This window comes from Acyrthosiphon pisum, chromosome A1 (assembly GCF_005508785.2).
Source record: "Acyrthosiphon pisum isolate AL4f chromosome A1, pea_aphid_22Mar2018_4r6ur, whole genome shotgun sequence".
Taxonomy (NCBI): Eukaryota; Metazoa; Arthropoda; class Insecta; order Hemiptera; family Aphididae; genus Acyrthosiphon; species Acyrthosiphon pisum.
The window spans coordinates 69274291-69290357 of NC_042494.1; the positions used below are offsets into that span (position 1 = coordinate 69274291).

Below are 16067 nucleotides of genomic sequence, written 5' to 3' on the forward strand. Positions count from 1 at the left end.
GCCATTACATTTTAATATAATATTATGGATCAATTTGTTATCATTAATTATCAATTATATGATGTTTTTTACAAAACATTTTTTATTGAATACTATACAGTCTTTTAAAATATAATAAGGCTGCAATCTGTAGTACCTACATGCATAACCAAACCCATTATAACTATGAACATTGATTTATTGTTTGAATCACAATTTGCCTTATTATTTATGCAAAGTATTATAAATATTTTTTTAACTTTATTTTAGAGATTTTAATGTGTGACTTATACTTACGGTATAAAAAGTTCGTGTTTCTTTTTGTTGTGTTGCTCTTTAGTTTATTGTCAGGTACCTACTTAATTCAATGTTTTATTTTATTCAAGGTTTGGTTAAGTCTGAATAATATTATTTTTAAGACAATCATAAAATAAATCTATACCTACAAATGGTTATTAAAATTGTATTATAATAATAAATAATAATTTTCATATTTTATATTTGTTTTACAAATACTATCAGAATAACTCGAAAGTATTAACTGTTAATAATATCATTATAGTCAATATAATATACTATATAGCCATACTAATTATCTGATATATTCACAATCAATCAAAGTTCATAGGGAGAATACTCGTATAGTGACCCTGAATAACGTCGGAAGAAATGTCGAGGAATATTGATCATTTATTTATAAATTATCTTTGATCAAGTTTAGTTTTATAGTACTCTAACAGTAAAACATGTAATAACAGAGTGCTATCAATACACCGACGAACTCAAAAAAATTCAATATTCCACCCAACACGAACGAAGCATTAGGACCAGGCATCGAAAACATATCAAATATATTAGCTTTCCTAAGGAAGACCTACCTATATAATAAAATTTAAATCTTTTGGCAATAATAATTTTAATATTAATGTTAGTAAAAACTACATATAATTAACAACATATTATTAAATGTACAATTTTAGGACCAGAAATCACTTATTATGTATTTAACACAAAAACTAATAAACTTTGCTGTTGATGGATTTTTAAGTTGAATAAAAAAAAAAAATTATTGTATATTATAAATATTATTCAGACTTTTATTGAATACCAAAAATATTAAATCAATTCTTCTTAAACTTGATTACTTTTAATGTATGTGGCGCAAATAATTAAATAACGTTCGTTAGGAGGGATCAGTGGAAAAAACCTAACCTATATATAAGGGATAAAAATAGCGGTTTTATTAATAGAAATTTATCATTGTGCAAAAAAAATAAAAAGTTCATAAGTGTATGAAAAAATAATCTTTAGTGAATCTTAAGTCCCCCTTATTCAAAGTGATGTAGATAAATAAATTACATATGGATCGTAATAAAACCACACATAGGTACATATTTAATAATCTTTATTTGAAGTACACTAAACTAATTAAATTATATTCAAATCTGAATTTATTTATTTATTTTTTACAAATTCATTGATTAATTATTCAGGTTTACGTAAATTATGTCAGAAATTACAGGTAAAAAATAAAAAAATAATGGAATTCAAAAAGGTTGTACATCAATAATTGCGCCCCACGATATTGAGGTAGGTACTAAAAATGTTGTATTTTAATTAAATGTAAAAATTGCTCAACTATAAGAATGATAGCTTACAGCTTACAGCTTCACTATAAGAATTATTTAATTATATATTTGCTGATGATAAAAGTTATTTTGTTTAGTAGTAAAACAACTCGTTATATTTTGTATAATATAACAAGTAACTAAACCGTATACCTAGGGATCCATTTAACACTTTAACAAGAGTCACTCATTATTTAACAATATTCTCACTTTTATTCAAATAGTTTTTTTTTACATTTTTTTACCTAATGACATATTGCATACATTTTTTATTCCTTATTTGAAAGCAGAATATTTTTTTGAGTACTCTGATGTATTAAAGGTCGAATTTTGGACTATATAGTAGCTTATGAGTTATAACTTTTAAGTATGTGTATTTAAATAAGTTATTATTACTTTTGAGCGAAGTGGAGATAGACACCACTGTACTCCGCCAAATATCCACTACTTCGCTCATCAAAACTTTAAATACTTATTACTTAAAACTTTATAAGTTACCTTTAATTAATAAATTGTCAGAAATTTGATTTTTATTGATCGAAATATTCCGAATAATATTTGACTAGGAATATTTTATTTATTTTATTTTACACAATATTATGTAAAATACAATCTGTACAAATTATGCACAATTAGCATATTTGATAAGGGTTAGAAGAAAAAAAAATAATACACGAGTACGTGATTAAGAAGCCACTCATTAGTGGCACTTGACTGGGAGTTGTATGAAGCTAGCTATGTTTACGTATACTGTTTTTTTTTTTTTTTTTTGGTTTGTTTTAATTTTTGATATTAGTTCCCTAGTAAGTCACGGCACCAGCTTCTTTTTAAACGACGCCTGGGGGGTTGCCAGGTATACCTGTTTACCTGTATACCTGTTATAATGTTTTCGTGGATAGGTTTTTAATGAGTGGGTTTTGGTGGGTTTGTAGTCGGGCATGAAGGATTTTGTAGAAACGTGTAGCTTCCTCTGTCGCGGTTTTAATTGACAGGTCATTATGTATAGTGTAATTCGAAACGAAGGGTGGAGCATTAATAATTTTCCTAAGAGCAATATTCTGAAATCGCTGAATTTTGTTAATGTTGGACGCTTTTGCTGTGCCCCATAATTGGAGACCATAAGTCCATATAGATTTGAGTAGTGTTTTATATATAAGAACTTTAATTTTTAAGCTGGAGTGTTTGTTATTTGTGAGTAGCGTTTGTAGTCTGTGAAGACGGGCGTTTAATGCAAGTCTTTTTATACGGATATAGCTGTTCCAAGTGAGGCGCTTATCGAAGTTTAGTCCTAGATATCTAACTGAGTCAGATGTGGGAATAGACTAGGAATATGAAATTAAAATGTATATTGTCATTAAAAAGAACAGACAACAGTAAAAATGATACCTAACGATAAAAAATGGAATTTTTTTCCAAAAATTTTGTTTTGTAACGATTTAAAATATGTAAAATCAAAATTTTTAAAAACGTTAATAGTTTTTGAAGTTAAATGGATTACTCCGTGTTATAAACAGTCTGTACTCTATTGTACTGTAAAAATTATATTTGTATATTGCCACTATGTTCCTATGCAATTAAATACCTAATAACTACATATTGTTTATGAGTAAGAATACGAATAACAATATTTTTACATTTTTAAGCCTTTCATTAAAAAAATATACAAAAAATAGTTTTTATTTCATAAAATAATTTTGTTATTAAAAATGCTACGGCTGATCACACCACTATAATATACATCCCTCCTCTAGTCCTCTTTATATACTGATTACAGATAATAAATATATAATACATACTATACCTATTAATAAAAAAAAATGCAACTTTTAATAATTAATTATTGGACTTTATTACACTTCATTAATAGGTTGATTGTGCATATTAAATTAAATTTAAAAACATTGTGTAATATTGTATTAGGTATATTGCAGTTGTATTGATAATTTAATGCCTTATCATGTTTGCATGTTGAATATATTTTATTTGAACTTGCTGATCCGTGCGGCGAAATATACACCGTGAAACATATTTGGCAGAAACGTACGTACGATTGGCGATGATTTGAGCAATTAACTAACAACTGTGGTTGTATATATAGTCACATAAATGTACATTATTTGTAAATCTATACTACATATAGGTAGATAGTCTTTAAAAATATTAAATATACTATTTTAAATGGTATTGGTACGTCATTATAATAAACGTATAATGTTTTATAACACTTTCGAACGTGCTACGGATCGGCGTATATTATATTAAACTATTTGAATATAAAAAATAATTAATGTAAAACCTAGGAATTCGTTGTAAAAAATATGTAAGCGCCTGTTACATCTTTGTAAGTTGAAATCGTACAACGGCGGTTTTCTAAAACAACCGTCAAACTAATACGGTAAGTAAACGTTGTTATTACGGTTAAACTCATCACAGAGCGTATAGGTCACGTGTAGTGTTTACCTGATCATAGGTATTCATAATATCAAATTTGTAATTATTATATTTATAATATTATAGACGTGTTTTGTTTTCAGCGTACCTAACTTATTTAACGATCGCTACAAATTATTGACAATCTAATGTTAAATTAAAGCTACCATCACAAGCATTATTATGAGATAGGTCAACTAACACGATGATTAAACATAATACGTTAATGTTTATTGATAAATCTATCGTTTAGGTACACACGGTTTAGGTTCAAAATATGTATAGTGCTTAGGATTTTATTTTATTATTATTATATTTTTTTTCTAGCTATTTTGACCACTGCATTAATTTATTATTTCAATAACTAATCGTTATAGTAGCTGTTATCTGTAGAGGGGGAAAAAAGATTTATTTTAAACAAAACACTATGTTATCATGCGGTCGCTTAATCTCACAACTATTAAAATAAAAATAAAAAATTATCAGCACTCAGTTGTGTCAAAACCGTTTTTTAAACAACACATAGCATTCTGACTACAGCGAGAGGATTAACAACTATGTATACCAATGTGATTACCTACCTATAATTGCATTACTATTTTTTCAGTTTGAAATAGTTAACAATATAATACAGATATTTGTCTATATATTATACGCCACCTAATATTCGTTTTTTGATTTACGTTACCATACTTGTATTCAAAACATTTCCAAATAATAATTATGTTTAAAAGTTTTTTAAAAAAAGTTTTGTGTTTGATTATCATTATCAAATTTGCGAATATAGATGCTGCAATAACAGGTACGTGTTAGAAAAAAACAAAGGAATTTGTTTTAACGTTATTATTTTTAAATTTGTTCTCACTTTAAGATCGAATCTATATGTATATATGTTTTATTATTTTTGTATGTATAGTATTAAAATTAAAATGTATTAAATGTGTATTAAAATTAGTACGTTTAAATATAATTTCAATTTTAGCTCAAGTGATATTTAATTGATAACACAAAGGAAGTTAAAAAAAATGTATGATTACTATATTATTATTATAATAATTGTACATCTTGTCAAATGGCTACAGCATGGTGTCAAAATAAATAAATTAATAAAAAATAAAATGATTATTTAACCGGAAGTATTGTATATATTATATATATGTATGTATATTTGTGTATGTGTGTTGGTTTTTATTAAAATACTATTTGATTAATTGTATTTGGTTTGGAAATATTTTGTTTAGAACAAAACAGTGATTTTTAAAATTAAAATTATAATATATTATGTTCATATTTTCTTGGTTTAATTATTCTATATATTATATACCTACCTAAATGAATGTTTGTGTGTGTGTGTTCTTTATGCATTTTTAAGCGGCTGGACCGATTGCGAGGAAATTTGGTACAGATATAGAGTAGACTTCTGGGAAGAAGATAGGATAATTTAAAAAGGGTAAATTCCAACCCGGGGAGCTGCTCAAATGGGCATTATGAAATTTACGATGGAAATTTTTGTTTGTAAATGGTTGCTATTGGTTTTAATAATAACAATTATTAAATCGGTAAGCCTTTTGGCGCAGTGGCACTTCTATGTATTTTACTACAGAATACCTCAAGTTCAAACCACGGTTTTGGTGGACCAAATTTTTCCACTATTTTCCATTATTTTTCTTATTTTTATATTTATTTTTATATTTATTTTCATTTTTTTTCTTTATCCATACATACGAATGTTTGGTTTACCTATTTTATATTCATCGGATTTTAGTACGACTAGGTTAGGTTGGGATTTTGTATTAATTAATTATATCAATATTTGAATCACGCAGACAACGCCGGTCGAAATGGCTATAAAATTTAAAATATAATATAATTTACACTTAAAAAGACATTGCTTCCACAGTGTGTTACACCCAAAAGGAGTTGAACAATCAGAATTTTTTTTCCGGGCAACGAAAAGTTAAGATAAGTTTTGAACACCCTACATCGAATAATAAATAACGAATTGAACAAAGTTAGAGTTAGTACATTTAACGGGCAACGAAGTGCACGGGATCAGCTAGTAGCTTGTACAATATTATTTAACGTGTAATTATAGTAATTAAACAAAATAATATTCCAAATGTGTGATTCAATTAAAATCAATAGATTACACGCATTTTAAATAAAATAATAGTAACATATTGACAACGTTGTTACAGTAAATAAATCAAATTTATTGTATTTCTTAATTCTTAAATTATAGTTGCATCTGGATATTTTTTTTAACGAAATATTAAGTTTATATTTAAAATAAGTTTTGTAATTATAATATATAAACCTTTTTTTCAAGTTATCACCTTTAATAGCTCATCTTTCAAATTCTTTTTTTTTTTTATTAGAAAACAAGAATAATATATTCAATTAGTAATAATAGTTTATAAAAAAGGTAATATGGGGGGGGGGGGGGGTACAATACAGACTGGACGGCGTGCAATGACCCTACTTCATTTCTTTCGAGTTTCAAAGGTAATTCATACAATTAAAACAAACGATATATTATTCAGAAATGCACATAGTTCGAAAATTATTTTGGTGAAAGTACCTATATAAATACTCATGAAACCTAAAAAATATTGACTGATCCTTAACAATGTTCTAATTTCGGACTTACCGAAAAATCTTGTTGAATCTTAGGATATTTAGATATTAATCTTATATAAACCGTTGTTCTGCAGAATGCAAAATTAAAACTTGCTTACCTAATTATCATCGATCTAAAAATGTTAATTTCAGTCAAAGGTTTCTATCCCAGACAGCATTTTGTAATGATAATGTTATAATAGTATTAAAATAACGTTATACTAATATTATTCGTTATTATAATGTTATAATAATATTATTAAACAAAAAATTGCTGTCTGGGATGTAGTGTTAAGTTATTTAGTCATACATACATTTTTTTATATACAATTAAAATACATGTAAGTCTTATAGGTAGGTATCATTAATATTATTATCATTATTTATAACAATTTTAGTAGGTATTAAAATATGATATTAGTTTAGTACTGTGGTGAATCGTATACAACAATAAATAGATAAGTAATTATTTCATATTTATAATGTTTTTATATAGATTCACCATGTAATAAATGATAACCTTTTGCAGTCTAAGCAACAATATTGTTCTTATTATGATTGCTTAATTAGCTGACTGCTCTTTAAACTATTATCACCTAATAATCATTTAAAAAGTATATAAAACAGTATTTTCGTTGGTAACACCTGTGTGTTTACTGCTTATGCAATAGAGTTCTAACCAAATGTACACAGTATTGTTTGTTATTAAATATTTGTATTCGTTTCAAAAGCGGTTGATTCGAAAATCATTTAGGTAGTATATACATACCTATAATGAATAAATAAATAAAAATAGAAAATATTAAAAATGTGTGCTTGATAGGGCAGATAACACAAGATGTACTTTTTTAGGTGTATTATATATTATTGTGATATTGATTTTTTTTTTAGAGAAGTAAACTCAAAATAAAAAACAGCTCGTGATTTTTTCACAATTAATTATATATAAACTTTGGGTAGATCTTATATTGAAAAAAAATCAAAATAAATTAGTTATGTAGACTCGTTAACTAGATAAACAAACTTTTAACTAGAAAATCATCGTATAAGATTAACAGTAATACAATTTTGTTAACAGAAATTTCTCATTTTATGTCGTGTCTTCATGTATAATTGTTTCTGTTCACTATCAATCTATTTTATTCTATTATTTTTTAATAAAATTAATACGTACTATAATATGGTAATGTGCTATTATTAATATTTTATAAATATTCTTTAAAAAAAAAAAATAAAAAAAATTTTTTATTTAGAATTAATTAATGATAATATTGGCACCTAAAAGTCTGATAAACTATTTATTCGATAGTAAACGGTTGAAGTAACTACCTATTAAGGTTGTATACGAAATATTTTATGCGAAAAATTGGTACATTTACATTTGTAATTAAAATAAAAAAAAAATAAAAAAAAATGATTTATATCATAATTAATGATTGATACGCTATTAGCCTATTAAACACATTTTAAATCAATTAACGGTAGTAATAATGTAAATTATTTATAAAATATTTCATGCTTGTTATTTATTAGAAATTAGCTAAGTGTTTACCACTCAATAACGATAGTCGTTGTTCATAGCTATCAGTGAAATAGAGAGTAAGCAATCATAGACAATGAAACTTGAACTTTATTTAAAATAATGATTTTTTAATCGGTTAACAAATAGCACGTACCTAGGTAAAATATAAAATATAATATGACGTTCACTAAGTAAAATATAATAACCATATTATCATGTGAAATTCTTATTTTGCGGTAGATTACCATCTTAATACACCTAATATATAAAACTATTCAAACATTTTCATCCAAAATGTGACTGCTAAAAATGTACCTAATATTAAAAACTGAACACTGATTCATTGGCGGTGTTTTCCGTGTTGTTGTATAAAAAACTCTCAGGTAGGGCTAAAGCCCAATCAGCCCTACCCGTGCGCACGCCTATGGTAATAACTGATATTACTAAATCAATATTGGGGGAAAATATCTGTTTAATAACATAATATATTGTATAAACTTCATATATATAGGTATATATTTATATTATATCTATATTAAAAAATCTTTTATATGGTGTTTTAAACATATTATACTCTAATGTATACAATTAATTAGGTATCTATTTAATATATATAATTAATTTAAATATTGGCACATGTGAAGTACGTAGTTCATACCTTTGAATATGTTAATTATGTTATGTTATAGAACTAAGGTTTTTTTCTGAAGTTTTTCTTGATACTGCTAGCTCAATGTACGATTAAGAAATATGTAGGAATGAACAATCTATAAGATGATGTTTCAATAGTATAATTATATTAATACGTATTGAATGTTATAATAAGGCACCTAATACGGCTGTATTATAAATTTATAATGGGTACATACTTCTCTGATAGGTGTATTTAACATGTGTAAGATAAATTACTAATTAAGTAAAATATGGGGTACAATACAGTGTTTATAATATCTTGTCATATGGATTACTTTAATGTATTACCCATATGGTCGAATATATATATATCATAATAAATAATAGTGACGTATAAGGTATAAATATTATGTATTCGAGTACATCGAGAAATATTCGTTACACTATAAATGGTCCATTATCTGTATAATATCAATAACAATCAATATTATTAAATAGAAATTATTGATTAACAACAATTTTCACACACACACATACACACACACACACTCTAAAATCAATATAATTGTTAATACATATATGTATAATATTATATTATTATTGTATAGCAAATAAATAAGGTGACTATATGAAGACGGTAATTACTATATCGAATACCTTCATGAATTAAGTGTTTTACAATTTAAAATAATTAAGATGCATGTAACATGCGTAATGAACACTATTACACTAAATAATGAAATACGTGAGTAATTAATGGGCGTTTTGTTAAAGACAATTATGGGAAACAACATTGGAACGACACGTGGACGGATAAGCTGAGAAGAGATTTATTGAGGTTCTACGATAGACACTCGAGACCGGTTATCAGTGATCATCTGACCAATGTCACGGTCAATACTGTTTTAAAATATGTCGATCTGGTAAGTACCTAACAATAATTTTGCGAATACGTCATATTATATAATTACGTGTTGTACAAACTCACATCCGGATTAAACGGAAAGCACGAATAAGCCCGAGAAAAAAATCATTGGGCCTGAAACACTTGTAAACAAAAAACAAAATAAAAGCTGTGGTTAGGAAAAACCTTATTTAAATTTAACCACAATATTAATAGTATATTAGTCCGTACTTAACGGAATTATTATTACACTGTTGGTATAGCAGATCGTAGCCAGGATTTTTTTTTTTTTTTTTTTGGGGGGGGGGGGTTAGTTGATAATGTGTTTACGCATATTTGATTTTACTATGGTCATTGGTCTCCCATAAGTAGTATGGATGTCAAGGTTTTATTTAAGTTTTTGGTTCTTGTATGGCTATACACATTTATATTTGCAGTAACTTTCATAGACAAAATATAATTAATTTTTTTACGTACTTCCCTTGTAACTTCAAGGTTTAACGTATAAAATTACGTATTTTACGGACTCATTCCTCTTAAACAAATTGATAAATGTATTAAACAAATAATAAATTCTCCTCCCTCCCTCTAAGTTAGAGAAACTATAATATTATAGAATTTAGATGGTTAATTTCCGTAAGTACAATGTACATTAACGGTGAAATTACGAAAAAAATATTATGCAAAAATAATAAGTATTATCTCGAACTATCGTCGAATAAAAACCATGAAGTATAAATCCTGCGTCCTCTGTATCCTCTGTATAGCTTAAACGGTAATGTCCATGTTTCACGTTTAATAATGTAACATTGGAATAATATCCATTACCGAACCAGTTTTAATTCAGTAAACTCTCGTGGAAAACGACCCTGGTTACATATATTTAAGGACCAGGCACTGTGTATACCATTTGCTTGTAAACATTCTTCATATTTATAATCATTTGTAAAACGTACATGTTCGCAGGACTTCCAAAATTCAATTATGACCATTAACGCCTGGGTATCGATGGTAAGTATACAAAATACCTAATATCGATGGTTACACGACAAAAGGGTTTCTTGGACACTAAGGGTCTAAGTGACATTGCTTATTATATTATTGGATTGAGAAAATGATTTGCTTTACAATGCAGCAATGTGCATGCCCAAAAACAGCTGTGACCATTATTTAACAAACATAATGAGTTTCAAGTTTGCGATATTATAATCTACACATTTATTTTTTGTTTTCTCAAAAAAGAGTCCCTAAATGACATTACAAATGTTTAAGGGACAAGCGATGATTCTAAAAATTGATTGTTTATCTATTTTTTACAGAAAATACTTGAGTTATTATATTATATTTCGATATATGTCATAAATAATAATAACACCAAAATATAATGAAGGATAAGTTCATTAGATAAAGTATGTAAAAAATATGTACGGTATAATGGCCAATATTATTAAACAAATTTATTAAAATTTCCATATCCATGTGAATAGTAATAAAAAATGTATATTTATATAAAATATAAAAAAAAAATAGTAAAAAAATTCTTTGAAATAGTGCAAAATCTTACGTAAAAAAAGTTATTGCCTATCGAAAAAATATTAAAATTACAACAAAATGTTTTTCGATTCTCCCAAAAAATGTCACTTAGTCCTTTTTGCCATGTAACCATCGGATTATGATCATGTTTAAACTTTAAATACCTATTTGAAACACAATAGTTAAATGTTAAATGGTTATGGGTCGACAATCGATCTTAATAATTCACTAATACAGATTTGCATATACTTTGAAAAGTTTTTTATTTTATGTATTTTTAATGAAATGTTTTGGTTTTACTCGAGAAAAATTATTTATAAAATTATATTCGGCCAAAACGGTCTTTAAAGCTTGCCATTTTTAGTGGTAAACTGTTGCTAAAATGTTGCTTTCGTACTCCTACTTTCATAGACTTGGCAAGATGAAAAACTTCTGTGGAATGTATCAGATTACGGAGACACAAAAGTTGTAAACATGGCTTATGATGAAATATGGATGCCCGATATTGTGGCCTACAACAGGTAGGAATCGTCTATAGTAAAATATTGCAAAACTGGATAATAAACGTATAAAGACAGCTTTTTGATTGAAGTTTTTGAGGTAGGTATTTCTCATTAATGTACCAAAAGTTGAAAAACGATTTCCGGCAACCGAATTCGTTTTGGTCGATGTGCAGACTTTTTAAATAAGAAAAATAAAAATAATATTATATTATAAACTATGCTTAAGCCTTAAGTATATACCTATCAGCTACTGTATAGTATATAATAATATGGTTGTTTATTAACCAAAAAAACAACTGCCTCACCACACAGCATTTTAATATTTCCCAACTATGGTATAAATATTTTCAGGAAAACAATATAGTTGTCAAAATATTTGAAAAAGTTGTGTAAATAATAAGGAAATATTTTATTTATATTTTTTGGCCAAGAAGTTCACTTTTAAAAAAATATTTTGTAAAAAACATTATCAAAACATTTTAATCATATTTTTTTAAAAACATTTTCATGGAAACATTATAAAAATATTGAGTCAACATTTTTGTGCAATATTTTACTATTTTATGAAAATAAAATATTTATACAATATTATTACTCAAATATTCATTATTCAAGCACTTCAAAATATTCACAAAATATTATCATTTTCCAAATGCAGTGTGGGTCAGAATTATTTATTTTTTTTATAAAAATTACAAATGGGATTCTATAAGTTATTGTTAATCAAGTATTTGGTGAGTTCGTCAAAAGTTTTTTTTTGGAAAACCGAGTTATTCTCACATTTTAATAATATTGTATTATCTATATACATTTCGCAATAAAATTAAATACTTATTAGTTTAACCGTAGCATAAACGCACACTTACCTAGGCTGTCTATGATAATACTATAGATATTGTAAGTAGTTTTTAGTTTTAGTTTAATCGATAGATAGGCTACGTAACAAGAAAAATGTTTCTGGATATTAACATACTCAATGTCATATAGAATTAATTTACGAACAAATTTTTCCAGTTTGGCAATTAATCGAATTTCGCTTAACAATATTTCAGCGATTTATATTGACGAGTTTATCGATAACGGTTAAACCCAAACCAAATGTATTAATAATATTGATTTGTTTTCTGTTTCGCAGTGCTGACGGGCATCATGACGAGACTTATGGGAAGATTAACTGTGTAGTCCGTTCGGATGGAATGGTTCATTGGATACCACCAGCCAAGTTCCGAGTCTTTTGCGATGTAGACTTGACCAATTGGCCATTTGGAGAGCACACCTGTTCGTTGAGACTCGGCTCTTGGACGTACGACGGCAATTCCGTTAGCATGCAAATCAATCAGAAAATAAACGTACGATTAGTTTACATTAATTATTGTTTTATTTTGTGCAACGCCATTTTATTATTTTACCGTTGGAGTTACCTCATAAACAGTGTGATGCTTGGATAATTTTTTTGTATAGATATCTGAGCTAAAAAAATATCTAGATGTAGGTAGATAGATAATGAAAGCATGCGTGAGTAAGAAATTTAGATAGAAATGAGATATATTATTCTCATTACATCATAATATTATTCTTAAAAAACTTATTTTGTAACATAAATTTATCATGAAGCGCATAGGAAATATCAATACTAATACCTATTAGTTAAGATGAAATCACTAATGATTATTCATAAAATATTTTAAACAATCAAGCATATTTTATTTAGACTGTACAGTTAGGCTGTATGATTTATATCTTAAATGGCAGTTAGATATCAATTTTATAATTTATCTAGACATGATAAAGATACTATGTTAAATATAATTGTTATTTACCTAAAGGCTAAAATTAACGCGGCTCTCCTGTTTTTAGACTGCCGACATGATAAACTTGGAAGAAGGTTGTAAATGGGACATCACAAAGGTAACGCAAAGACGAAGAGTCGAGAGCTACTCTTGCAATTCCAACGACATATACGAAGACATTCACTACAGCATCACCGTGAAGAGGAAAATACCGGCGTACCACAGCATAGTTGTCATACCAGCGATAGGTACCTAATAACAATTATATTATTAAAAAATACAATTGTGTAAATACATGTAAAACTTGAGATTTTACTTTTAATTTAGATATTTCAATATATATATGGTTTTTTATTCAAATTATTTTTTTTATTCCAATTAGACTTTTTTATCCAATTTAGATTATTTTATCTGATTTAGGATTGTTTTTTTACTTACATGTTTTTATTCAAATCAGTTTTTTTAATAAAATTAGACTATTTTTTTCTAATTTGGAACTTTTTATCCGATTTAGATTTGATTTAAAATAAAAACTAAATCGGATAAAAAAAAAGTCATATTTATAAAAAAAAATGAACTTGAATAAAAAACCATTTTTTATTGAAAAATGTAAATAGAATAAAAGCCTGATTGATTAATACATCTAAATCGGATAAATTAGAAAAAAAAAGTATTATATGAATGAAAAAAAAATTAATTTGAATAAAAAACTATTTTTATTGAAAAATTTAAATTAAATAAAAAATCCTTGCTTAATAATAATCCAAATTAGATAAAAAAAATGTGTAATTTGAATAGAAAAACTGATTTGAATAAAAAAACAGTTAAGTAAAAAACAATCCTAAATCGGATAAAATAATCTAAATTGGATAAAAAAGTCTAATAGGAATAAAAAAAATAATTTGAATAAAAGACGATTATTTATTGATATATCTAAATTAAATAAAAAATCCTTGTTGAAAAAAAATCCTAAATTGGATTAAAAAAAGTCTTATATGAATAAAAAAAATTTAATTTGAATAAAAAACCATTTTTTATTGAAAAATCTAAATAGAATAAAAGCCAGATTGAATAAAAAATCTAAATTAAATAAAAATTCCAAACTTGGGAATTTCCCCAGCCCCCGAACCAACATTTTGACTTACAAAAAAACTAAATCTCTACAAACGAAAAAAATTAGATTACAAACCAATACAAACCGGCTACAAACGAATAGTAAAAAAAAAAATTTTAAATTCAAAATTTGGGCATTTCCCCAGCCCCCCCACCAAAATTTTGATTTAAAAAAAAAACTAAATCTCTACAAACGAAAAAAATTAGATTACAAACCAATACAAACCGGCTACAAACGAATGGTGAAAAAAAAAATTCAAAATTCAAAATTTGGGCATTTCCCCAGCCCCCCACCAAAATTTTGATTTAAAAAAAAAACTAAATCTCTACAAACGAAAAAAATTAGATTACAAACCAATACAAATCGGCTACAAACGAATGGTGAAAAAAAAATTCAAAATTCAAAATTGGGGGGGCTGGGGAAATGTACCTAGATTTTCACTAGGTCAGGATTAAATAAAATATCATTGGGCATTTTTAGTACCAATATTTACTTTTTATCGAATACCAGATTTAGTCCACCGCATATATCATCACACTCGAGTCTATTACCCACTCACTCACAGGTTGTAACAGAAAGATCTCATAAATGAACCAACTTTTATTTTAATCAATATTTTTACATTTTTTTTAAAAAGACGATTGTGCTACATGTTAGTATAATTTTTTTTAGTTTTATTTTTAATACTAAAAATAAAAATTTTTAAATCAGATTTAAATTATTTTGAAAAATTCAAAATAAACAATTTGTAACTGTAGTTTTTAGAAATATTTGACTGTAAATACATTTATTTAAGTCATGTAGATGTAGTTTATTTATTTTTTATTTTTTGAATAATTATTAGTTTTGTTAAGAAAAGTTGATCACATTTTAAATTCAAAAAGTATTAACTTTTTTAAAATATATTTTATGAGAATTTTAAACAGGTACTTTCGTTATATTATTATTTATAATGATTTGTGCTTTCGTAATTTAGTCGTCGTGTTCCTGACGCTATCCGTCTTTTGGCTACCTCCGGAGTCGACGGAGAAGTTTATGTTGAGTGGCGTTACTCTGGTCATAGTATGCATACTGTTAATGATGATCTCCGGCAATGTGCCCATCATGAGCGACCGTATCCCGTTAATAGGTGAGTTGCGTGTTTCAGAAACGCTGAAACATCTATATTACGAAGTTCCGCGGGCGACTAGAAAAAATACGTTGAATATAATTAAATAAATTTGGTTATTAGTTCTCAACAATATATCTTTAAGGGGATTCGATACCGTGGTTTTCTGTTTTTGTCTAACACACGCGCGCATAGTATTTTAGACGTGTTTTTTGCCAAACATACCAATTGATCTAATGAAGCGATAAGAATTCTGAAAACAGATTTGAATTCGTCATTAAGTCTACTTGAAATCGACTTTCCC

At 26.5% G+C, this 16067-nt stretch overlaps 1 protein-coding gene across 2 annotated transcripts in view; it reads left to right on the plus strand.

Moving 5' to 3' along the window:
- The first annotated feature begins 3871 nt into the window (after positions 1 to 3871).
- Positions 3872 to 16067, plus strand: part of LOC100166881 (acetylcholine receptor subunit alpha-like 1) — a 15247-nt gene continuing 3051 nt past the window's right edge. The window contains exons 1-7 of one of the 2 annotated variants that reach the window (XM_016807635.2): positions 3872 to 4002; positions 9586 to 9734; positions 10682 to 10726; positions 11660 to 11769; positions 12887 to 13100; positions 13609 to 13789; positions 15632 to 15784. In XM_016807635.2, the coding sequence (XP_016663124.1) occupies positions 10700 to 10726; positions 11660 to 11769; positions 12887 to 13100; positions 13609 to 13789; positions 15632 to 15784 (685 nt within the window). In that variant the 5' untranslated portion in view covers positions 3872 to 4002; positions 9586 to 9734; positions 10682 to 10699. Of the gene's footprint in view, positions 4003 to 4517; positions 4840 to 9585; positions 9735 to 10681; positions 10727 to 11659; positions 11770 to 12886; positions 13101 to 13608; positions 13790 to 15631; positions 15785 to 16067 lie in introns of those variants that run through there. The other variant, XM_001945029.5, reaches the window with a different exon arrangement.